Genomic DNA, 24,543 nt, shown 5'->3' with positions numbered 1-24,543 from the left:
TCAATTTGTATTTTTATTTAACTTTTTAATATTTAGAACCCATGTACATAGTAATATATAAAAAAAATTTGTCAAACTCAAGGGTGGTTCACTAATATTAGAGTGGAAAGAGCGTGACGCAAAGTAAAAACAGTCTTATCTCGTGGAATTTGAAATTCCCAAAAGTCAAAACCCTAAAATTTCCTCAAAATCTCATCCTCACAATTTCGTTTCAATGCGAACCGTAACTGTAAAACCCTAATTCCCCCTCCTCTCACAATCTGAGCGGAATCATTATGGCACCCGGTCTCAGAACGACATCCGGCACCCCTCCCTCTTCTCGCAAGCGCCACCTCTCCGATTGCGCTAAGCCCACAACTCCGCCGCCGTTGGATCTCTCTTCCCCCAAAAAGACCCGGGACCTCCCCAACTTGACAGAATGCCAAGCCTGCGGATCCCGAACCGACACCGCCAACGGCAAGAACCGAATTCAAACGCTTTACAGCGAGTGGCGCATTGTTCTCCTCTGCTCTAGATGTTATCATCGCGTTGACTCATCCGAAATCTGCTCTTATTGTTTTAAAGAAGCCTCCGAAGATTACTTTTCTTGTGGCCAATGTAAGCGTTCCCTTCACAAAACTTGTTTTTTAAATTGCAAATCTGTTCCGCCGTGGTCCTTCTCTATTTGCGGTTCGGAATTTACGGTTTGCATCGATTGTTGGGTCCCCAAACAGATTGCTCGTAAAAGGGGTAATTTCAGGCGCAATAAGAAAGCCAAGAATTCTAGCATTTTGGATAATAGAGACGGTGGGGGGGCTAAGTTGTTGGAATCTGTAGTGAAAGATGCGAATTATGCGATGGGGAAGAAGGTTGAGGCGGCAGTTAAGGCTAGGGAAATGGCGGTTAAGAAAGCCATTGTGGCCAAGCGGGCTGTGGAATTGGCGAGTAATGCATTGGAAGAGTGTGATGATGCTGAATTGGCGTTTCGGTTGCATAGGGCAATGAATAGTTCGCCTAGGATTTCAAAGAATAGAATATTGGGTGATCAAAATGGTTTGGAGTTTTTGATTGCTGGTAATAGGGTTTTCAGTGGCTTGAAACCAACTGAGATAGTTTATGCTCGGCGTAGTCAGAAACCAACCCAGATAGTTTATGCTTGGTGTGGAAATGAACCAACTGAGATGGTTTATGTACGGCGCAGAAAGAAACCAACTAAGTTAGTTTATAAACGGCGTAGAAAGCACAGCGAATGCAAGGAAGATTGTGGTGTTGAAATAAGAATGAAGGAGAGAGAGGAGAGTTGTTCTAGTTTGTTGTTGAACTCAAGTGGGTTTCATAGTAGCATGAAATCTGAGTCTAAACCTTGTAATTACCAAGATGACTGTACTGTCTTTAAGGATACACGGTCTGATGTGAAACTTGTTCATTATTTGTTAACCTACAGTAGGAAGAAATCAAACTCGAAGGAAACTCCAAATGGCAAAATTAAGTTCCTGTGTGAGGAATATAACCTTGAAAGTCAGGCTACAGGTCCTCGACTGCCAGAATCTCTAATGATCTCAACTTCAACACTCCAACATTGTGATATTCCTCATCAAGCTGCAGCTGGTGCAAGTGACTCGTAGCCTGAAGAAGGTAATGGAAAGTTCAGCCTTCTTATTGTACTTTTTATTAATTTTTTTTCGTTTTCTTTTTCTTTTTCCAAATAGTCTCAGTTGTAATGGAAATTTTTATACAGTTGCCTGCCCTGTTTTCTGATTTTCCTTTGTTGTTATTCATCGCAGCATTCTTTTCCTTGGATTGGTTGTGGATAATTTGTCTGGGATGCTTTGAAGATGCTCTTCAGAGTAGCTGGTGTATATAATTGCAAGCCAGTTGAGGAAAAAGTGCTGCTGAAGATAGTCTTATAACTTTTGGAGGTTTCTGGTTGCAACTTAAAAAGTCTCGTGGTCATGGGAATATCCACATATTGGATGGGTAAGTGCCTAACGTTTGTGTTGCCTTCCTGTGATTTTGGAGTTGTAATTGCCCCTAAACATGTCCAATAAGTGGCAGTTTCAAGAAAAAAAAAAATTTGATTTCTTCTAAATTATTGGAAAATAAAAGTGGGGACCCTCATTTTAAGTGTGGATTTTGTATCAGGAAATAATGTGTATCATGAGCTCTTAACATTTAACCCCTCTATATCAGTGTTTGTGCCATCTTCTGAATGTTTTGCAGGGATATATTTAAATGAGGTCTGGATGAAAATGTTTTTGAATACAGTCATAGATGTTGGAGATAACCTATTTTTAAATCATCAATACATTCAGCATAATATTGAGCAAAATATTTCTTCTTTTCATTTGGCAAAATATCCCCTTGTATTTATGATGTTATCTATGAAAGTTCATTGTTCTGTTTGCACAGTAGTTCCACTGATGATGATCCTTGGATTATTGACAAGCTAAATTGAAGCAATACCTTACATGGTGATAGCCATTTGTAGATGATTTACTCATTGCAACAAAGCACTTGATTATAAACTATAATGGACTATTGCCCCCTGAAGACTAATGGAATTGCTGCAAAATGGTGCGTATGCTTACTTTGTGAACACTATGGTAAAGAGGTTAAATGTGAAGTTAGCCCGCCCCTTTTTTTTGGTCTAATGGCTTTTCAAATTTTGCCATTTATGTAGTATTGGTCACCAGTGCTCAGTAAGGGGCTATTTTGTTGCATTGAATGTGATCTTGGTGAACAAGCACAAAGCATAAGGTTCAGTGTTGAAAGTGGTGACATCATGCAAAATTGCTAAATGGAAGGACTTAAGCTAGATCATTTCTTGAGAATCTTGGTTAGGCAAGTTCCCTTTTTGGTTCATCTTGACTCATTTAACAGTTTTTGGTTAAATTTTAATGTTAGACAACTCTTCACTTTTAATCAATGAAGCCTTTTGGAAATTTTACTAAAGAATGTTTTAATATTGAGTGCATCACGTTTATGTCTTAAGATTTGTTCTATTGCCTGTAACAATAATCAACATTTTGTTCTAATGCGAAATTTGTTTTCAACATTTTCGATTTTCCAAATTTTATCTGTTTCATTAACTTTTGTAAAATGCTTGCCTGAGATAAACATGTTAGCATTCAGTGGATGTGGTTCGGACACAATCAAATAGAAAGCAATAATTTTTCCTTTTTACTTAATAGCGGAGTATGCTGTCTTAGAATTAATGGAAAGCCCCTTGTTTTGCCAATACTTCTATTTGAGAGTATGATTCATTGAATTTTTTTTTTTTCACATAACATGTATCAACAAATGTCGCATTCCAAGATGCACGAGATTGGGCATCCAGCTGCACTAAATTGAAGGTCTAGTTGCCTAAATATGCATGCGATATTGCGATTATCCAGCTGCAATAACATGTGTTTACATTTTTGTGCAGTTATATTTTGGCAGAGGGATTAAATTCTACATTTTGAGGATTAAATTTAAAATATTACTGGATAAGAGGAGTGCTAGGCAGAACTTATAAGTGACGGGAGATGGAGCCTTGGGTGAATCATTGCACTCAACCCCCACCTCCCATGTTGATTTGGTGTCGCCTACGATGTCTTCCAATAAAAATAAAAAAAAGAAGAATCAACCTACTTTCCCCACTTGAGATTTTTTTACTTTCAAAAAGTAGAGAGTTGAAAGTGGGGGAAGGTATATTAACAATGGTGGGCTTTAAACCATCCCAGAAGACGTAGAAAAAGGGATAGAATGTGGGGTGGAAACGTGTAAAATTTGGTTGTAAAGGTGAAGGAAGTTGAGCCTTGGTTCATTATTTTAGCTAAAAGAAGGATATGTCGTGTAGACTGCACACCATCACGATTGGGGCCGATATCGGCATCTTTCGTGTGGGTGGCGCACTTCCCTAAAACCTACTGTTTTATTCATTATTAAGTAATATCTAATAATCAAATGGATGGTCTCCAAGTCAGCAAATCCACCTCCAATTCCACTAGACCAGCCATGTTTACAAACAAATTCAGCCCCTTTCCATACGTTCGAGCACTCCATTCAATTACATGCCAACGCCTCTTTTTCTAAGTTTATAATAATTGGAACGTCACTTTAGGTGCTCTTTTCTTGTTTTTCTTTCTTTTGGAAAAAAATAAAAAGAAGCAATAATTTAAAACCAAGTAGTCATTTGAGTTTTGAGACCCACAAGCAGACACTTACGACTGAGCTAGTGATCACAGTTATTTGGAACATTTACCCAATATGTTGAAGATGATCAGGAATGTGTGTGCACAAATAGCTGAGGTTTGATACTGGATATCTGAACTCGAGCCAAGTAACAACTTGTAGAAAAACAATTAGTGTCTATAAGCAACTACTTTCCACATAATTTTGCAGCAATAATTCCACCAGTGACATCAATATTAGAAACTGCCAGTTGTAGAATCGCTTGCTTTCAACTAATCTTGGAATAGTTTCCAGCCAATAGAGAACATAAACCCAACTCATAGCTTCGTTTTTTTTTTTTTGTTTTTTTCACTTGAATGGTTCCTTAGAGAATTCAATTTTTTTTATTTTTTATTTTTTTTGCTGCTAAATGCCATGCTACCAAATTCGAAACCCCAAGTATGTGATGGGATTGGGATGGAGAAAATGAAATGAAAACCTAATTATGTAATAAATGGCAAAAAAAGAAATGAAAAGTGATGTTGGTTGCCGTATACATAAAATGTAATTTAGAGAGTAAAGAAACAGTGTTCACGTTAGATTCCAAGCTCTTGCTCTGAAATTCACAGTGATGACTCTACTGGTAATGCAGAACTAGAAATTGACAGTTGTAAGATATTGAAACTTGCTATACATATATATATATATATATGATACATGAGCATTTTTATTAAGACAGTACTAGCTAGACTGGTTTGCATTAATTGATTCAGGCTCTCACTGCTGAATCCAATTGGATATTATGCAATGAAATGAACTAAAAGCATATTGGAATATACATACATTAATCAATTGTTAGGAGCGTGTGCCATCCACATTCCTTCATCGCTGCCCATCATAATTCAGAATCAGCCTACTTGGTCACTCACCATGCCAAAATCTTGCTCTATAAATTCTCTCAATGAGGGGCGTGTGTCCTCCACAAGTCTTCCTTTCTCATCCTATTTTCTTCCTTTGAGAATATTATTATTATTATTATTATTATCCTTGTTTTTGTCCATCATGGCTGCCCCCCAAACTCGTCAACTTTCATCGCTTGACAAGGTTGAGATGTCTATACATGTAAACGACACTGAGAAAAATCAGGTTCAAGAACCTGCAGATAATGAGTTTGACTACTCTCAGAGAGGACAGTGGCTTCGGGCCGCTGTGTTGGGAGCCAACGATGGATTAGTTTCCATTGCATCTCTAATGATGGGTGTTGGCTCTGTTAAAGAAGACGTCAAAGCCATGATCGTTGCTGGTTTCGCAGGGTTGGTTGCTGGAGCCTGCAGCATGGCAATTGGAGAGTTTGTGTCTGTGTATACCCAAAGGGATGTAGAGATAGCTCAAATGAAAAGAGAGAAGCAAAAGAGAGAGAGTGAAAATGTTCACGGTAATGAGGAAGTGGGTGATCAGAAGGAGCAGCTGCCCAATCCAGGACTAGCTGCTGCAGCATCAGCCTTGGCCTTCTCAGTTGGTGCAGTGCTTCCGCTATTGGCAGCAGCTTTCATAAGGGACCATAAGGTGAGGATGGCAGTGGTGGTTGCGGTTGCTACCATAGCTTTGATGGTGTTTGGAGCGGTGGGTTCTTTGCTTGGGGGGACTCCGGTGGTGAAGTCTAGCGCCAGGGTGCTTGTTGGAGGATGGATGGCCATGGCTATTACTTTTGGGCTCACCAAGTTGATTGGCTCTGGTGGGATGCAAATTTGAGTTGCTTCATCCTCAACTCTTCTTTCTTCTTTCTCCTTGCATGTTCTACTGCCCAATGCAAATTGTTATACATGCAAGGGCTCGGTGTGGCTTAATCTCTTTTTCCTTTTCTTCGTCAAGAATTAAGTGTGTTTGGGACAAATTATGTAAAAACAATAAGATTTAGTTAAATGTAAAATATTAGCTACAATAATTAAATTTGTGCAATGATATATAATATCCGTAGCCCAATTCTACAACAAATAACTAGTATAATAAATTATTTATATTCTTGCTAATTCATGGTTTTCTCTTCCTTTCTTGTGGAAGGATTGAAAAAAGGAAGTGGAAATTACTTTGTCATGAATTTGTCACCATTAAAGCTCTTTTGTGTGAACCGTGAATATGCTAAATCTATTGTTAAAGTTGGTTGGTGACAATTGTGAAATGTAATTAAACAATATTTTTTGGAGCCACGTGTTGCCATAATTTTTTAATGACCTTCAACCTCTGGTAAAGGTAAAAAATTCGAGTTAAAATCCTTAAATAGAATCATCAAAAAATTTTATATTATTATATATAAATTTTATGCACAATCAATAGATCATATAATGCCACCTTCTTAACAAATGAAATTTAAAAACTGAAGAATCCTTAAATGTATATATTCATAAAAAAGTGTTTAATTGGGTAAAAGTAATTCTTAAATTTTCTTTCTTACACTTTCTTTGATTTTTATCAAAAGCAAAAGTGTTGAATTAGAATTGGGGAAATTATAGGTATATGGTTGGTCACATTTGCAAATTAATCATACAATTTTGATATCCTACCAAAAGTTTGAAGCACCATTTTTAATCTCTTGATGCATCAAGTTGATTAGACAATCTGAACCTCACGAAAAATTAACAACAAAAAAAGCAAAAGACTAAACACATCAAGGCCTATTGACTTTTCGAGACTGAAAAGCTTTTCAATTGCCATGCGTGTACCCTCCTTGGCTGTAAGGATATGTTTGTAGATTCGACATTCCAATATGTCCTTGCATTCCATTCCTTTTATATTGCTCCCACATTGCGCGTTCTTCCACCAACAGCTTCTGCTTCTTCTCCATGTCTGACATTTGCACGTATGACGGTGGCGCCACCACAAGCGACGCCGCGAATGGATCACCACCGTTTGTTCCCGTGTTCTTTCCATCGGGTGATGGGGGTGCCGGTAATGCTAGCATTGCAGGTCTTCCGGCTGAGCCAAATGCAACGCTACTAGCACTGCCCGTTGCTGCATAACCTGATGAAGCCATGGCTGCCATTGTTTGGCCCTGTTGGTACATGCCATCAAGCAATAACATGTCTAACCCACCTGCAAGTGTCGTTCTCTGGTGGTTTAAGTTGCTTGCTGATTGAACCAGGGCAGATTCCCAATCGGCTTCGTCCTTGAAAGCTTCCCATCCTGGACCTGGCGGAGGACCGGAAGTTGCGGCACCATCAAACAAAGCCAACGCCAATTTGTCTGCGTGATCTTCACTTGAAATTGCATCCTCTCCTAGGTTCAATAAGTCACCCTCTTGTTGCACAACAATAGCTTTCGAATTATCTTCTTCCTCTTCTTGCTCGGGTTCTTCCTCAGCAGGGGCTTCAGAGAAATCTTCCGGGGCTGGTAGCGCCTTGATGGCATTCATGTCTTCTTCCCTTGCTTCCGTTTCTTTAACTTCCTGCTGTGGTACCGGTTCATCCTTAACTTCATCCCGGATACTCTTGCCTTGTGCCAACACAGACTTGTCACGGATAAACTCATCAATGAGGTCAAGTTTTTTCTGCGTAATTTTCTCAATTTCCGGATACTCAGAAGCGCGTGCAAGGCCGACACTCTTGCACCAGGAATAGAAATTCTCAAGCTCATCAAACTGCTTCCCTACACGGGAAAAATTCTCATAGACTTTCACGGATTCAGAAACATCAAGCTCCATGAAACGGTCGATTAAAATTCCCAATATTTCTGTTATGTCGTAATATATCTGGAAACTTTCTTTCACTATTGGGTAAAGAGCCACGCTCACGACCCTGTTGCACTTTGCTGAGCCTGTTTCAATCCAAGAAAAGCAAATTACTCTTGATACCATTTCACAAGAAAAGCAAATAACCTCATATCCTCAATGCAAATAAGCTCCAACAAGTTTTATAACTAGGAACCTCGGCAAAGAAACTACTAATACATTAATGCCTGATACTCAAACCTGTTGGTCGACAGGCTAAGAAGCGCTCAAGGAGCTGCTGCAAATGCTGCAACCTTGAAAATATTTGCTCAGTCTTCATCTCACGGACTGGTGTGGATCTGACAACGATTGCCTTATCGTTTTCTTCCTCTTCTTCATCATGTATATACGCGCTACGTTTCCCACGCCGTCCTTGCATCTTGTATTCCAATCTCTCATCAAGGTACAGTGCATAGGTACGCACAAATGCAGAGTAATCCCAGGAGTTGGATTGTGAAGTATCACGGAAATCTGACATGTTGAGAATACGAGTCCCACGCCTCGTTGAAAAGAAAATCTCTTGTTCGTACGCTGGATCACCCTCGGCCAGAAGCCGCTGGATCAACATAAGGGTTTTCAGCGCCACTGTCCAATTTTTGGTCTTGTTGAGGCGTCTTGAGAAGGTGTTAACGCAGGCACTGATGTAAGCACGTGAATAGGAGGTTAAACTAAGTATTTCTCGAATGTGTCTCTCTTCAGCTGGGTATTCTTCGTGCCTTGTTGCCTTAACAATGGCAACATCGAGGTCGGAGAGTGAGGTAATGCCGCCAACTTTGGCCAGGCTTATGCTGGTCTGGTCCTTGACATGCCCAAGGGCTCTTCTGATCTTGCTTGGAGCCATGGATTTTTAAGCTACTAATTAAATCACCCAAGTAGCTCGAATGGTTATAGCTTCTGCCTCGGTTTTTGAGCTTTAACAATGGCCAATAACTAAAACTGGTAAAATTTAATCAAAGCTTGTTATGATCAAAAAGTGAAATGATATCCAGAGTCTAGATCAATGCTTGAGGGAAAATAGGAAAAATGAATGCTCAGAATCTTGGAAAACATAAGCAATGGAATCCCACCTGTTTCCGGGGACAACACCTCGCTAGCTTTTTGGCCTTAATTGGAAAAGAACGTCCCAGATGTAGTCTGGGAAAAATGCAAAATGAGAGTAAAATTCCCAACAACAATCGTTAGAGAAGATTGTTGATGGGAGGGGAGGAAGGGAGAAGGAAGAAGACGATGACGATATATTTTTCTCCTCTCCTCGTGTAAAACCTTCCTCTTCCCTCTTTCACTGTCTTTTACCTGTTTATTTTTTTCTTTTGCTTTTGTTGTTGCCTAAATCAAAGGTTATGTATTCTTGCTCTCATTCAACCATGCATTGCCTCTTTTTTGCCCGTTACGTTCGCACGAACAAGAAAAGTTTCAACGGAAGACAAGAAGCCATATGGCAACTGCTAATTAACTGTCCCCAAACGAAAACTCGATTTTTGTGACATAAAATTTTAGCTTGCAGTTGTGTCAAGGGAAATTCTGGGGCAGGTCAGGTTTGTTCAGCCTTTGACCTTTTCAGAGTTGCATATGGACCGCTAAAAGAAATGCTTCACGTCGATAGACATCACAGTGTAGCAGTCGATAGACATATTTAATGAAATATGCTTTATTTAATTGGAATAGATATTTGGTTACTTAATTACTACTTAGACTTTGGTGGATGACCTCTATCTTGTGCCATGCATGAAAGTTGGTCCTTCTCCGACGAGCATAATGTCTTCATTAAATAATTTTTCTTAATGGTTTTTTCCACCGTCAGTTTTGCTAATTCTTTTTAATTCTTAAATTTTTATTTATAAGATATGAATCAAATGTTGATGTATCTTTTATATTCAAAAGAATTATTTATTCATACATTAAGTATAAATATACATGTATAATTTTTTTTAATTTGATTAATTATGTACTAACTAATGAACCAAATGCTTAAATATATACATATATATATATATATAACTTATATGACTACTTTGATAAAATTATGAAATTAAGCAATAATACGCATGTTAAGAAAGCAGCAAAATGAATAAAATGTTTTTCCTCTTTTTTCTTCTTTCTCGATGCTTATATTACTATGTATGTTTCTAGTGTTCGGATTATAAGGTATTACCATTAAGTTCTTCAACGTGATAAAAAATCTTCGAACATTTCAATCTTTATAATCTGCCAGAAAGAATAAAGGAAATCCAAGTTACTATATATTTCAAAGATTATGTGCGACTAAGGTCTGATCCACCATTTTTTACTTACAAATCCTGCAAGAAATTCACAATCAGCAAAGAAAAAACATGTTCCAGCAGTTAAAAGTGTTGTGGAAAGTACAGTTATTACAGACACGTGCCACTGGTCAGCAACTACATCCAGGCATTCAATCCCCCAAAACACAGCTTTCCAAGTTTGGCAACTCTGCTCCAGCTGGCTTCTTTGTGGAGACGCCCAGCGTCATTCCAACAGAAACTAAAGTCTCAAGTGATCTTCCACTGTTTGCTAAGAGGTCATCATCTACCTTAATTGCATCCTGCAAATTAGAGCAGGCATCAAACAATATATATAAGTATTCGCCGCTAATAATGAAATTCATAAGCATAAATGATGACAAGTAGACTGTGTCTCATATGCAACAGAAAGTTATAACAAAACAATCAGTACAAAGGATAAATGTAAAATTGAGGCCTGAATCCCATCTTTGAGACAATATTTGACGTCTCAAGAGTTTAGAACAGGTACATAAAATGAAAACTAGCATATCTAAAATAAGGAATCATGAACAAACTTAATAAATTCAATGTAGAATGGAAGTTTTGAGAAACATAAAATGATCTAAACTATTTATCCAGGGATTAGTTAAACAGGAGATTGATAGAATAAATTCGAGGTACTTGCCAAAACCCCACCCTTATGTCCCTTTCAATGTGGAGAAGAGAGAGAGAGAGAGAGGATGAAGAAACTAAAGTTTAAAGGGTAACGAAAAAAAACACTACTGAGGGATAATATAACATTGACACTGACTTTCTCCACCATATAAAGGTGGTCAAAAACCAAGAAAGTAACTGCAGCATATGATACCAACCTTTTCAAAGACACAAATCACTGTGCTCCCACCAAATGAGAAATATCCAAACTGTGGATGGAACAAATGAATTGTCAATTACAAGGACGACAGTATACAGTACCGCAAACATCTAAAAAATAAAATAAAACCACGGAGTGCTAACCTCATCTCCTTTTTTCACAACATCACCTTCCTTCTTCACGAAAGTTATGCTACCAACCATAGTTGCTCCAATAGCAACAAATGCCACCTGCAGCATGAAGGGAAGGGGAAAAAAATGTACTCTTGTCATTTGTGAGGAAAAACATTTTGCTTCTTCCATGCAAGCTATAAGAGGGCGAAAATGAAAATAGCCATCAAAAGAAGGAAAGAGGTCATGGTCCTAATAATATCATGTATTATATGCCTCTATTCCATGCAGAGCGTTGAGCCACATCAGAATTTAAAAAAATTATAAGTAAAAATTTCAAAGTCAAGTAAAGCAAAGAGACGAACCTTTCCAAACTCTGCAGTAGAAATAATGGACACCACTCGTTTATTCTCTGTGAAAACATTACAATATTTGCTATTGACAGCAATAGGATTAACCTAGGAAATGGAAATAAGGTGTAAACAAAGGGGAATCATACAAAAGCCACTGGTAAAAATTGAGGATCAAAAAATGATAAAGAAAGAAGCTGAGAAAGAAAAGACAAAAAAACCATAACCAAACATGTACTACAGTGCATTTATGCACTTACTGTGTATAAGGATCCAGGAATGTTTACAAATTGCTCAACGGTGCCAGAAACTGGAAAATGAAACCTATGATAGTCCTGTTACAAGGCTACAGGAGTCAGAGTTTAAAGCACCAAAACCAGATAAAATCATTTTAGGTTTCGTCATGTTACAAAAGTAACAGTGAGGAGCTTGCATCACCTACCTGCGGGGCCAACCTGAATATTACCAAAGTTCCATCAATAAAAGCACTTGAACAGGTTTCTTTCCCCAGAAGACCTTGAATCGAAAACTTTCGACCCTAAAAATTGCCGATACAACATTAGAGTGTGTTACTAGGTGTTTTTCTGGAGAAGAGGAAGGAGGAAAATGAGAAGAAGAAAAAAAATCATACAGAAAATTATGATAGTAGGATAGTGTAAGAGTACATGATAGATGGCTTAGTTGCAGTTGGTTAAAGGAATGAGATAAGTGGGATAGTGTAAGAGTACATGATAGATGGCTTAGTTGCAGTTGGTTAGAGGAATGAGATAAGTGGGATAGTGTAAGAGTACATGATAGATGGCTTAGTTGCAGTTGGTTAAAAGAATAAGATAAGTGAAATCAAGTTGTTCTATATATCTGTTTTGAGTCATATTTCAAACAATGTATAGAACTCAATATTAACATTTCACTTTAACAAAACAATTTGTCCAATTAGGAAACTATTATGAACCAAGAAAACTAAAACACAGTATAACTTTCAACAAAACACACACACTCACTCATTGGATATATTCCAAGTGGAAGCAGTAATACCTTGATCCAAAGGCGTAGACTATCCTGTACTGATTTAAATGCCATCAACCGACTATCAGCAGCACATACTGCTACATCATCATGCTCCAAAGAAGCAATTGGTCTTGCTCCAGGCTTTAACTCTCTCACAAAAAATTCATTAAATGTCTGAAACGACAAAAAGTAAGTTTCATGTTGCCAAGAACCTGCAACTACCAGAAAGAGAAGTTCCAGCAATGCTACCATAAATTATGCTGCCACTAATCCTAGAACCTAAATTAACAAGAACTAAGGCAGAATTGCAAGTTATGTGCCAAATCTCTATCAGTTCAACTTAAAATGCACCTAAAGTCAAGAGACTCCTTACATATGAATAACCAACTGTCACAGAGCAAGCTCAATTTTACCTATGGTATGCTGTTCATTTTGAAAGAGGGATCAAGTATGAATTTCATCAACTGTAGATATTGAGTGTGGGCAATGGCAGTAAGTAGCTTGGTTACAGGAGAGTGAGAGAGAGAGAGAACTAACATCCTCTATCAAAATCTCAACTTAGAAAATCCATGGTAATATTATTGAATTTAGTCTTAGTCTTTTATGCCCATAAAACTTGGTCAAGTACTTAGTCTATTGTCCAGTAATATTATTGAATTATTTGTGCATAAGCACAAAAAAAAAAAAAAAAGACAAAAGAAGAACCCCATAGAGCAAATTTATTCATTAGGTGAATCATTTTCAGCATTTTAAATTTGGAACAGTGCAGCAATTCTGGTAAATAAGTTGAAACTTCATGATGCCTAGACTAGGTTTATTATTTATAACAAAGAATTGACTTATTCTTTCAACTTGAGGTCCTTTCTATATACCACTCAAATACCGGTTAGGATTTACAGCATGAATAAGGAACATCTATAAACCCATAACAGTTACCCCCAGCCCTTCTTGCTACCAACTGAGCTTCAAGTCTACACAACGCAACGGCTCAACTACAGGAAAGGGCAGGGGGGATGTTTGGATTCCTAGGTCTAGCAACAAGCCAGGTATTCAATTGCTTCCATTAACAAGAAAGAAAAAGAATTCAAATTTCAATTACCTTAAAATGATCCAAAGGATACTTGACTTCAGCCATATTAATTTGATCCTGCAATACCATAGTTAACTCATATAAGAACACAACACAAATTTCCGAACTCGGATTTTTAGCAAGTTTATACTTTAAGTTAACAACATCAAAACCAGCAGTGACCATGAATTAGACAGAGAAAGAAATGTATACCAATGGATGGATAAAGATATACATGACAAGACAAGATCAAAAAATATCGACGCATGTCAAATGTGAGAAACACGATTGCTACAAGTTATGCACAATTATTCCTTTAGGAACCAGGAAATAGCCAGAAATGTGAGAAATGAAAAGGAAAAATTAGAGTGAAAAACATCCCTTCAATCAGTTTCCATAACACATTATAGCCTATCCAACATTACTAGTTTGTTGATCTGTTTTGGTCAAAATTTGACAAAAAGATTGCAAGCAGAAAAATATTGTTGTGTGAACAATTAGCTCTTGCCCATTTCAAAAAGTCAATGCAAAACATATCATTTGTTAGGTGTATTTAATTATATTATAAATAAATATAGGGAAGCCCAAAAAATCATATAAGCCTACAAATATAATAAATATTTGGACAGTATCACTCAAAGCAACATATTAAAAATTCTACAGGTCAAAACTCTAAAGCATTCATCGAGTAAGTCAAAGGTATCATGACGGGATTACAATGGTTCTTCAATAAAACAGAGTATCATACCTTGAAAAATTCAACAAACTTTAATATATCTTTAGCAGATTCAACTGAATTCATCTGTCTTCCTTGCCTCTCCGAAATGCTTTGCAAGATTTCCTTTGCTCCTGCATCCAAACAGCCCACCAAAAGATTAGAGATGGGAGACATCAGTTTAGACTTCAGACTTTGGGAGGTCTGCTTGCTGATAAAATTATTTGAAATTTAACTCCTTTGTGTGTTGGATGCAATAATGATATAAATTAAGTAGAACTACAAGTTTATATATCTATACGATATGTAAAAAATAAGGATTTTGAAAAACTTTTTGATTGACAAAAACGAACATCTTTACTCATTACATTTAGAAATTGTCATTTTCTATTTTAAATAACTTTTAATTGTTATATAAATAATATTTACAATTGTTCGTAGTAGTATCATACAAGGATTGATGTCGGTAAAAACTTTTAACTGGCAAAAATAAACATATTTGTTCATTATATTTCTGAACTGCCATTTAAATATTTTTATCATAAATATTTCAGATTTATTAATTTGTAAATAAATATTCTAATTGCATTTAATGAATTTTATTAAAAATATTTATATTAAAAATATTAATAAAATTTATCCAATTTGTAAATAAAAATTCTAATTGAATGACTTCCATTAAAAACTACTTTTTAAATATTTTAATAGTATTGAACAAAATAGATCAATATTACAAAATTCCAATGATTTATACTTCAAACTTTACATTTAGAACATTTGTATTTATATATAATTTTTATTTAAAATAAATAAAAAACAAGTATTCACATACAAACACACATGACAACAAATACTAGTTTGTAACTAAATGGCAAAAAGTTAAAAGGATTTATTAAGTCTAATGTTCTATCTATTTCAATATCCTAAATTGTACATAGAAATCAAGTGAATATGATAAATGGATGATATATTAATTTATTTTTCTGAGAGATGCAAAACACATGTGACTCATTTAAACTAGATCAGAGTCGATTTTTCTTGTAGTTATCCCATCCTATAAGGGGCAAAGCATGTGACATTCTTGTTTTTGGCAGGGATCACACTCAAATTTGGATGTGTATTGTATTTATATAAGAAAGATACTAAAAGCAATATAAAGGGTAAGATCATCTTCAAGCCCCATTTCATCCCAATTAACCATCACACACAATGCATCCCTCATTGTGATGTACAAAAACAATGTCAAATCTTGAATATGAAACCACCAAACTTGTCCAGTTCTTCTATTATCTTTTATAAAGAAAACTAAGAATGATCTCTCTTCATTTCAAATATTAGAACGAATTTGGGAGTATAAGCATAGTCAAAAAAATGTCATTGCAATAATCTGCACATGAAATTCAAATTGGGCGAAGGGGCTACAAGGTTATTGCTCATACTTAATCTAAATATGCAGCCCAAAGAAGCACAATTTTCAAAAGCTATCTTCTATAGCACAAATCCCACTACGGACAAGTTATTTGTCAATAACTATTAAGATGAATTTCAACTTCAATATGCATGCTATAAGTGCATTTGTAACGCAAAAAGGCATACCTTTATCCATAAGGCCAAGTCCTATTTTTGACTGGTAAATGGCTCTCATTGACAGAACAATCTTTGCATCAATTAGTTCTTCAACCAGCCTCTTTGTCTTTCGGTCAAAGACCTAAAGCAACAAACTGTTAAAAGAACGATAACATGGAAGAGAAACTTCTACTGGAAGTACTGAAATGCGACTCAATAGCACTAAGAAACCACCAAAAATCAGCAGATCAAGATGAAAGTTTAAAAAAAAATGAAAACCAAGAAAATGTACCAAAATATGTGAAGCACTTGACCCAGAGTTCAAACCAACATCGTATGATGAAAAATGAGCCCACTCACTTAGTTTGAACATCCACCTACAAAAATATAATTTGAACTTGCAATTTAAGCGATGGCAATAAAGTAAAATGATAAGAAATTTTAAGACAATATTCTAAAATCACACAGGTGAAGGAAGAATATCCTCACCCATATGAGGCCTGATTCTCAGTCAAGAATCCTCCTGTCATAACCTGGTTACCAGTTCCTTCGTCAAAACACAGAGTCAAATGAATCACGGTGTTCAGCTTATCAGAGACTTCAACTATCTCACCACAGACAGGGCAGCAATTCATAATTGGTTCTCTGCAATACAGGAATATAGTACACAAAAAGAACTGATAATATTGCGTACAAGGTTATGGAAAAATTGCAAGTTGAATACGTAGACAATATAGATGGAAAAGTACTTCAAAGGCAGTCACCTTGTCTCACCAAATATACAACCCACTAGAGAATAGTGAGCAGGATATGATGCAACAGATATGATTATTTCATTCTTTGTCAATAACATCAGATGCAAATGGTAGTTTTTCCACATAAACCGTCTGAAAAACATACATTGGCTGACTCTTGAAATCTTTTATTGGGATGCATAAACATGAACCCATTAGATCTACCATGAGTGATTTCACATATGGAAGCCTGAGAAAGCTCAGTCAGCACTCAAATCAGGGGCAGGACCCAAAGTTTACTCAAAGTGGGAGCCTGAATATATGTTGCACAGGTGTTTCATAATCCCACTACCCTGACTATGCATCCACCCAAAACCAAATGATATCCTAATCATGTAAAATAAACTCAAATTTGAGTTCAAGAACATCTGAGTTGCCATACAGAAACTAAAGGCAAAATTCAGATAGATGAGTAAAGCTTAAAGTGGCAACCATCTCTGACAAGTAGCCCCCATAAACTGAAGAAACTTATTGAATACACTCAACGATGTGGAAATGCAAAGGAGCTGGATAAAAACACAGAAAAAATTATGGTGTCAAATTCTCAAGACAAAGCCTTATGCCTTAACCTACAAGGATTCAGCATCATGGGAAAGAAACATAAAGATAATCTTAAACAATAGTACAATTTAGAGGACCTTTCAGGTTTTCTTTATGGAAACAGAGTGTACAAATGGTAAAAAAACCTTAACCTCCTGACCGAATGCAAGATGTAAATGACAAACTGTATAAACAAATGTAACAATAAAAGCAAAATAGTTTATTCTGTCAAACAAAGTACCTCTATATATCATTTATAATTTAACTTATACTAGAGGCATTACTTTTCTTGTTGAAGAGCAAGAAGTGCAGCCAACTCATCCATGCTCACAACACTGTCCCCATTTTTATCAGCAGCTTTAAAAAGCTCCTCTTTCTAGCAAATCAGTGGAAAGTTAAGGTCAAGATGATAAAGTTCAGTGAAAACTTTAGTACTGATAGGATCACTAAGATTTGATGGCCTAAAGAGAAGATTTTCTAGATATAATTCCAAAATGATAATCAAAACCATAGGCTCATACCTTGCTAGCTGCCACATTATTGCCAAAAGCATTAATTAAGTCAGAAAACTCAGACATCGAAAGCATCCCATCTTCATTGTAGTCCTGAATACATATAATGCAGAGTTTTAATGCAAGACTAGAGAGTTGCATCAGAAGTCCAAGATACAGCTTTTCAAAAGAACTACGAGCAATATCTCCAAATTTTTTAACTATATACATGGAAAGAAAAACAAACCATTGTCATTTGAATTCAAAATTAGATTTAAACTTGAAGAGCAAACTAACTTGCATCCTTTAGGATTTATTTTATTTTATTGTTTTAAAAGCCATGATTAGTTACAGATGTACCAGTTGAGTTTCAGCTTTTCACTCAAACCAATCACATATAAAACTGCACACTCACCCTGTGGAGAACAACCAAAAGCACCACAGCAATAGGGAAAAAGGAAATGAGAAGCAATTATATCAAAGGGTGTTATCATTGTATTATAGTGCCACACTTGAAAGAAGTCCTAGAATAATAACATCTTCCTTTTTCCTTTTCTCACCACAAACTACTGATCTTGCATCACAAAATAAATCCCAAAAAAGGAAAACCGAAGGCAGATAAATCAGACATCTTACACACAAAGGAACCCTCAAACCACACCACATTCTTGTTTCTTCTAACTATCCATAAGTTACACATGCTGTAGTTATTTCTCAGATAACCAATTTCATAGCTAAGAGACAAAGGTCAATGACTACATTGAAACCTAACATTGTTTCTGGTAATACGTTCAAGCAAATAAAATGTGGGATTGAAACAGATAGTTACATATGACTTACCACTATTGATAAGATTCTTCTTGCAAAATTTTTCTCTGTTTCAATTGGATCCTGACAGTTATTCCCACTAGATGTTAGAACTGATTATAATAGCTCCAATCAACTTAGAGAACCATTTGTTACATGATGCAGACCTCAACATTACAGGAAAGACAAATGCGGCCAACAACTACGTCAGATGACACAGGATCAAGCAGGTCAAATGCCTCGCAGTCAGAATCTGAATCCTGAAATGAAAAGTTTTATGCAATGAAGTTATCCTAAACAGTAATATAAAAGAAGATATTCAATGAGAAGGCTACTCACCCGTGCTAGATAGTCAAGTAGATTGATATCACAGTACCCAATGAGATTATTCTTTGATAACCTATTTGTCTGCACCAAATGAGCATATGGACAAATTGAGGACAACAAGATATGAAGAGAGAAAATGGAATTAGTAAAATAAATAAATATTCACTTTTAGCTTGTTTCGTATACCTCAAATACTGAGATTCTGGCAACCCGAGGTCCATTTCTTTCCAAAAGAAGTTTCCTCTCCTATCAAGAGATGAAATCATGTTGTCAGATGACAGTGGCAATCAATACATAACTGGGAACATCAATTCAATGTCATAACCTTCATTGAATATATTAGCAGCCTTGAACAGCCAGCAACATTCAATTGGTCATTTAAGATAGAACAAATTCAGCAGAAACTGTCACAAGAACTATGACAAGGACAACGATATGGTATTCTATTCACACCACACAATTTGCTCATGCCAGTTAAGAAATTATATGGAAAAGCATGTGAACATCAATAAGGTTTGAGCACCTCCAAATGTGAACCAAAGGGAGCAGCTCATTTTCATTTTAACAAAGTCAAGAATCAGCCTAACTTCCCTTGTGCATCTTAATAAATGCTACTGAATTTGATTTTTCATGTCCCGTAAGTTCCACAAATGATATTAAATCCATGGGATTATTCAATCATACAAAAGTACAAGGATCAGCATTAAATCATGTAGTTTCAGAAGTACTCACACAGTTCCAGTTGGGTTTGTCAGTTCTGCACCACCAAAGGAACAACACAAAGAAAAAAGTTAAAAACATGCATAAAACTTGAAACAAAATGTCAAAAGTGCATCATCATTACAGAACGACTATGTGCAGCAGATTAACAGGAAATTATTTGCAATCAAAAGATAGGCACCACCGTAAAGACTAAATTGCAAATAGTACCAATAAGTGTAAGGGAAAAAATACAAGAACTATTTTATTATGCTTAGCTGATCAGAAATGTTTGTTCGAAACGTTTGCTCTCCAAATGAAACACACGCCAGCCACTTGTCCTTAAACTTCATCTCCGCCTAGAACAAAAAATAATAATAAAATAAAATAAAAAGATAAAGAATCGCAGTAAATGAAATAAAAAATCATAATATTGAGTGAAATAAGGAGACGATGAAGAATACGTTAATTAGAGTAAGGAGAGCAATGCCGGCGAAATCCTCGGCGGCATTGAGTTTCTGCTGAGAAGAAGAGCCACGTGTACGGTGGTGACGATGGCGATGAAGACGCAGTCGCTGCTTCAACCGAGAGATACGTGAGGGTTTAGTATCTGCATCCGATGAAGAAGAAGAAGAATAGTCGTCCTCCTTTGAGCTCCCGTGTCCCATACTCTCTGAAGTCTAAAAGCTGTGTCGTTTCGTTTCCTTTCCTCCGGCGTTTTGTCGGGGTTTATTTTTTTTTTCTTGAAATTTTCAGAAGAGGAGGATTGGACCGCTAATTGTTCAGTATCACCAATAGTGGGGAAGTCAGAAGGAGAGGATATTTGGTGGTAATTTAGAATCATTCCCTGGCCTGCCCCTGCCCCTGCCCCGCTGGCAGTGGATGCGTCGTACTGGACAGGAAATTGGAAAGTGGGGAGTAAGGAATTATGAAAGGAAACTTCGTCGTCTAACGGGGTAGTGCTAGTGGATTTGGTGAGTGCTTGCCTGGACATGGGACCTCTTCTCTTTTAATCACACACGTGAGGGCCGAGCAACACGTGCAAGTCAAACCGCCTTTTTAGGCCAAAAATAAACACCCAAAACCAAAAAGGAAGAGAAGAAACTTTACATAAAAGGTAAAAAAGAAAACAAGCCATTGCCAACTTTTACCCTTTTTGTCAACTCACGTACTTACTGCTAGTTGAAAAAGCCCGTATTTTTGTTTATTAGAACAGAATATCATTGTTACTATTGCTATTACTAAGAAACAGTTGAAAAATCATTTTTTTAAACACTCATGTTTTCGTTCTCTCTTTATTAAATTAAATTTTAGTGTATTTTTGTAAGTATATTTTCGGATTTTTTTAAATTACTTAATTTGAACACTTGTTAAATTATTATTTTTTTAAAATGTAAAATATTGATGTAAATAGTCAAATACAGAACAATGTACACACTATCACAAAACAAAAATATACTCAATAGCAGTCTATTATCAAATGACCTAATTACCATCATATTTTTGTGTTTGTTGAACATCAGATTTGAGAAGACTATGTATCAATTCATTAATAACTCCCAAGTGAATTTTTAAAGTTTCAATATACAAAATAAGTTTCCTCAACGTCCACCAGGTTGTGTGAGGATTTAAAACCTATTAACTTAATTATATTTGAAAAATCACTTTTAATCATTAAACAATGTAATTTACCCATTTTGATATCACCAAAACAATAAAAACCTCTCTTACTGCAAATACTCGGTAAGATTTGAATTGTTGTACCAACTAATTTAGAAAACATTAGTTTTACAAAGCCTACCTCATCATGCAGAGTTAAGGGTGGTGCAAATGCAAACCTAATCAAATCAAAGTAAGTTCGGTTTTTTCGATTCGATTAGTTTGATTCTTCGTATAGTTTAGTAATTAAAGTTAATTCGATTCGGTTTCGGTTAGAAATTTCTCTAACCGAACTTGAATAAGAGTATTATGGGATTTTCGTATGAAAAATAAATCATAAACTATTTATTGTTGTTTTATTCATATTTTTTAATTATTTGTTATTTGTATGAGTATTCATTTTATTTATTCTAATTGTTTATCATTATTTTTAATATTTCTGTAGTATTGATTTATAAAAAAAAAACAACATAAATAAATATATACAAAGAAAAAATTTTTTTCTCAAGTTCAGTTTTTGAAAACCAAACCAAAACCTTATTAATTCAATTTTGATTAGTTCAATGATTTTTGAAATTTGATTCGATTTCAATTATTTTTAAATGTGAATTCAATTAATTTGATTATTAGATATTTAAAACTGAACTAATCCAAATAACCGTTTACTCTACCTTATGTAGAGTTTCACCTATATCCCTACAACACTAACTTTGCCCCTCAATGATTCATGGACATTAAATTAAGTTGAGAAAGCCACAAAGAGGACACTCTCATACAATCCCTATCTTCTTAATTTTTAACTTTTGTTTTTGGAACCAAGGCAACATTTGGAAATTCGAAAAAACCCATAACCAAATGATGGCATGCCAACCATCTAGCTCTATACTACCAAGCAATTCTCAACTTGAAGACATCAAACAGTTGCATCATATCCAAAGGCTTATCTTCAAATACTATCTCATTCGCCAAAGAAAATCATTCGTCATACATTATCACATTAGCTGTAGCAGAATTCCAAGCCAAGAAAAAAGGAACAGCACCCACTGGAGCAACCAAAACAATCCCCCAAGTATTACAACACAATGATCAAATCTTCCCAGATTCACAAAAAGTTTTAAAAAAAAAAATGGTTAATAGATTCATTCTCCTTTTCATACAAAATACAAACAACCAATCTCCTACTTAACAATCCTTTTTTTCACTAATTCATTTTTCATAGCCTTTTAACTTTTTGGACTTGCCAATAGAAAATTTCGACCAACTTTCAAAGATCAAATTTGAGACGATGCATGCTGATTAGACTTAACAATTTGTGTTTCTATATTTTAATCGTGTCATGTAAATATAAAATATTAATAATTATATAGGTAAAAATGAACACGACACAATTAATCAACTAATTGTGTTAAAATCTGAAGCATGTACATGGATATGTTTAATAACAGTATAACACGACACAATTAACATGTTTATTAAACATGACGAATTAAAGTTTTACACACAATTAAAAGCACAATTAACATGATTAAATTGAAATACCTATAATTAAAATATACTTTTATTATTCAAATTTAAAATCAATAATTATAAAAACAATTATAACAATATGATAATATCATCTAACATGATAAAATTCAAAATCAATAACATCTATAAAATTAATTATCATAATTAAATCCATCATTATCAACCCAACCCTAAAATCTATATAACATCCATAATTATTAACCATAATTCTCAACCATAATTAAATACACATCATCAATCACATCATTAACCATGAAAATGTCCAAACACCAAAACTAAAATCAAGGACTCCCTGGCTAGTGCCAAATCATTCCCGTATCACAAAATCTATTTATGAAATAGAAAAAATATATTAATAAATTGAATCATAATAAAAAAATAATAAAATTTAAGATTTAATTTAGGCCCTATTAACCTATCAATCATGATTAATCAACTTCAATAATATTTGAGCATTCTGCCGATGGCATTTCTTCCTTGCTAACACCCAAATTCATAATATCCTTTGTAATATCATTTAAGTTCGTTTCTACATATTATATAATATAAAAAATGTTTATTAAGAATAAAAAATGAAAGAATTGTATTATGGATAATAAAGGAGAGTATATCATTGCAATCATGAAAATTAAATCATGCATATTTGAACAATTAATCATGAAATCACAATATAAAACATACTAACATGGCATATTCTTTTAAAAAGTTCCATAACTATTCAAGATAATTCAAATAAGCTCTTATTCTTCTATTGTATTTAATCAAGTCTTATATTTTTATGTTGAATCAAATAAACTTTAATGACTAATAATGGATTACCTGTTATTAATTAAAATGTCACTTATCATTTTAAGACTATGTGGCATTGATACGAAAGATGAAAAATGTCATATGGCATGTCATCATACCACTCCATCATTCATTATGACATATTAACATGCCAAATTAATTTCAAGTAATATAAAAATGACAAGTAATATTTTGATTAACAACTATTAATAACAATTAGTTATAAAAGTTTATTTGATTTAAAATAAAAATATAAGAGTTTAATTGAATGTAATAAAAGAATAAAATACATTTAAATTTTTCTAAATAGTTCAATGATTTTTTTAAGTATTATGTCTTTAAACATCTATAAAAATAAAATCAAAATGAAAAAATCCAAACAAAAAGTTTTAAAGCACAAAAACTTCATGAAAAGCATAAAACAAACCTAAGCATATTTAAACTCGAATAAATTCAAATAAAACATGAACATCAAAATCATAGAATAAACATACTACATCTGAAGCTATTAGAACCCTAAAACTAAACATGCAATTAAAAATTAAAACAAATACAAACCGCAATAGTCCATAAAGAACATAAATAGCTTGTAAATTATAAATTAAACCTACTCTAAACAACGCAATAGTTTTAGTGTCCTCTGCTTTTGACAATGCCTTTTCTTGACTAATGTTTGAAGTTTCCAAACTAACAAGAACCTCCTTGTACCACCTTTCATCCCTTGGAGCTTTAGATGAAATCCTCTTACATGATCTTTACCCCTTGCGATTCCAATCATAAAAGGCCCCTCTTTACTTTGATGAATCTTCCATCAATTTTCCAATTATTTCCAAAGAAGATTGTCTTTTCCAACTCAAATTCCTCCTTGTATCTGAGGAATGCAAAGGTTGCATCTCTGTATTTTCCATTTTCTGTTTTGATTGGGAATATAAACACCCACAACTATTCCCTACATATTTTGATTGGGAATATATATATATATATATATATATATATATATAATGAATTACGTTTTTAATAATTTATCAATCCTCATCATTTCTAAAAAAAAAATAATTACTCATGCTAAAGTAATTAATAC

The 24,543-nt window shown here is 34.9% G+C and overlaps 4 protein-coding genes across 8 annotated transcripts; 2 read left to right on the top strand and 2 right to left on the bottom strand.

The window, feature by feature from the left end:
- Positions 88–3,951, top strand: LOC18608347. Of its 5 annotated transcripts, none has more exons than XR_001926835.1 (5): positions 88–1,614; positions 1,764–1,956; positions 2,389–2,553; positions 2,660–3,332; positions 3,407–3,951. XR_001926835.1 is itself a non-coding variant. In XM_018116529.1 (2 exons), exon 1 carries the CDS (start codon positions 276–278, stop codon positions 1,602–1,604), a length of 1,329 nt encoding a protein of 442 aa, XP_017972018.1. In that variant the 5' UTR covers positions 88–275; the 3' UTR covers positions 1,605–1,614; positions 1,764–2,206. The 5 variants fall into 5 exon arrangements, 1 of the variants encoding a protein (XP_017972018.1); XR_001926837.1 differs by having other exon boundaries at positions 117–597; positions 1,424–1,614; positions 2,660–3,951; XR_001926836.1 differs by having other exon boundaries at positions 2,392–2,553; positions 2,660–3,951.
- Positions 5,197–6,052, top strand: LOC18608346 (vacuolar iron transporter homolog 2.1). Its single transcript, XM_007042978.2, has one exon. It carries the CDS (start codon positions 5,197–5,199, stop codon positions 5,884–5,886), a length of 690 nt encoding a protein of 229 aa, XP_007043040.2. The 3' UTR covers positions 5,887–6,052.
- Positions 6,619–9,222, bottom strand: LOC18608345 (putative clathrin assembly protein At1g03050). Its single transcript, XM_018114606.1, has 3 exons — positions 8,965–9,222; positions 8,099–8,833; positions 6,619–7,944 (listed from the first exon to the last, which is right to left on the bottom strand). The coding sequence occupies exons 2-3, from the start codon at positions 8,736–8,738 to the stop codon at positions 6,836–6,838; spliced, it is 1,749 nt and encodes a 582-aa protein (XP_017970095.1). The 5' UTR covers positions 8,739–8,833; positions 8,965–9,222; the 3' UTR covers positions 6,619–6,835.
- LOC18608344 (phosphatidylserine decarboxylase proenzyme 2) lies at positions 10,116–20,422 on the bottom strand. The gene is made up of 21 exons (XM_007042974.2): positions 19,952–20,422; positions 19,767–19,846; positions 19,521–19,545; positions 18,975–19,034; positions 18,801–18,869; positions 18,629–18,721; positions 18,495–18,545; positions 17,685–17,768; positions 17,448–17,539; positions 16,319–16,474; positions 16,122–16,206; positions 15,860–15,971; positions 14,297–14,397; positions 13,579–13,626; positions 12,507–12,653; positions 11,914–12,009; positions 11,732–11,806; positions 11,487–11,579; positions 11,155–11,241; positions 11,010–11,060; positions 10,116–10,457 (listed from the first exon to the last, which is right to left on the bottom strand). Exons 1-21 carry the CDS (start codon positions 20,153–20,155, stop codon positions 10,308–10,310), a joined length of 1,959 nt encoding a protein of 652 aa, XP_007043036.2. The 5' UTR covers positions 20,156–20,422; the 3' UTR covers positions 10,116–10,307.

The sequence above is a fragment of the Theobroma cacao genome, chromosome 2, assembly GCF_000208745.1.
Source record: "Theobroma cacao cultivar B97-61/B2 chromosome 2, Criollo_cocoa_genome_V2, whole genome shotgun sequence".
In the NCBI taxonomy this organism is placed as follows: domain Eukaryota; kingdom Viridiplantae; phylum Streptophyta; class Magnoliopsida; order Malvales; family Malvaceae; genus Theobroma; species Theobroma cacao.
This window is presented reverse-complemented; position numbering and strand designations above follow the sequence as displayed.

Excerpts from the sequence above, each read along its gene's own strand:
- LOC18608347 (XM_018116529.1), top strand. The coding sequence starts at position 276 with ATGGCACCCGGTCTCAGAACGACATCCGGCACCCCTCCCTCTTCTCGC.
- LOC18608345 (XM_018114606.1), bottom strand. The coding sequence starts at position 8,738 with ATGGCTCCAAGCAAGATCAGAAGAGCCCTTGGGCATGTCAAGGACCAG. Across the intron at positions 7,945-8,098 it reads CTTAGCCTGTCGACCAACAG|GCTCAGCAAAGTGCAACAGG; the intron begins GTTTGAGTATCA and ends GGATTGAAACAG.
- LOC18608346 (XM_007042978.2), top strand. The coding sequence starts at position 5,197 with ATGGCTGCCCCCCAAACTCGTCAACTTTCATCGCTTGACAAGGTTGAG.
- LOC18608344 (XM_007042974.2), bottom strand. The coding sequence starts at position 20,155 with ATGGGACACGGGAGCTCAAAGGAGGACGACTATTCTTCTTCTTCTTCA. Across the intron at positions 16,475-17,447 it reads CTTGCTCTTCAACAAGAAAA|AGAACCAATTATGAATTGCT; the intron begins GTAATGCCTCTA and ends CCTGTATTGCAG. Across the intron at positions 14,398-15,859 it reads ACTTGGCCTTATGGATAAAG|GAGCAAAGGAAATCTTGCAA; the intron begins GTATGCCTTTTT and ends GTTTGGATGCAG.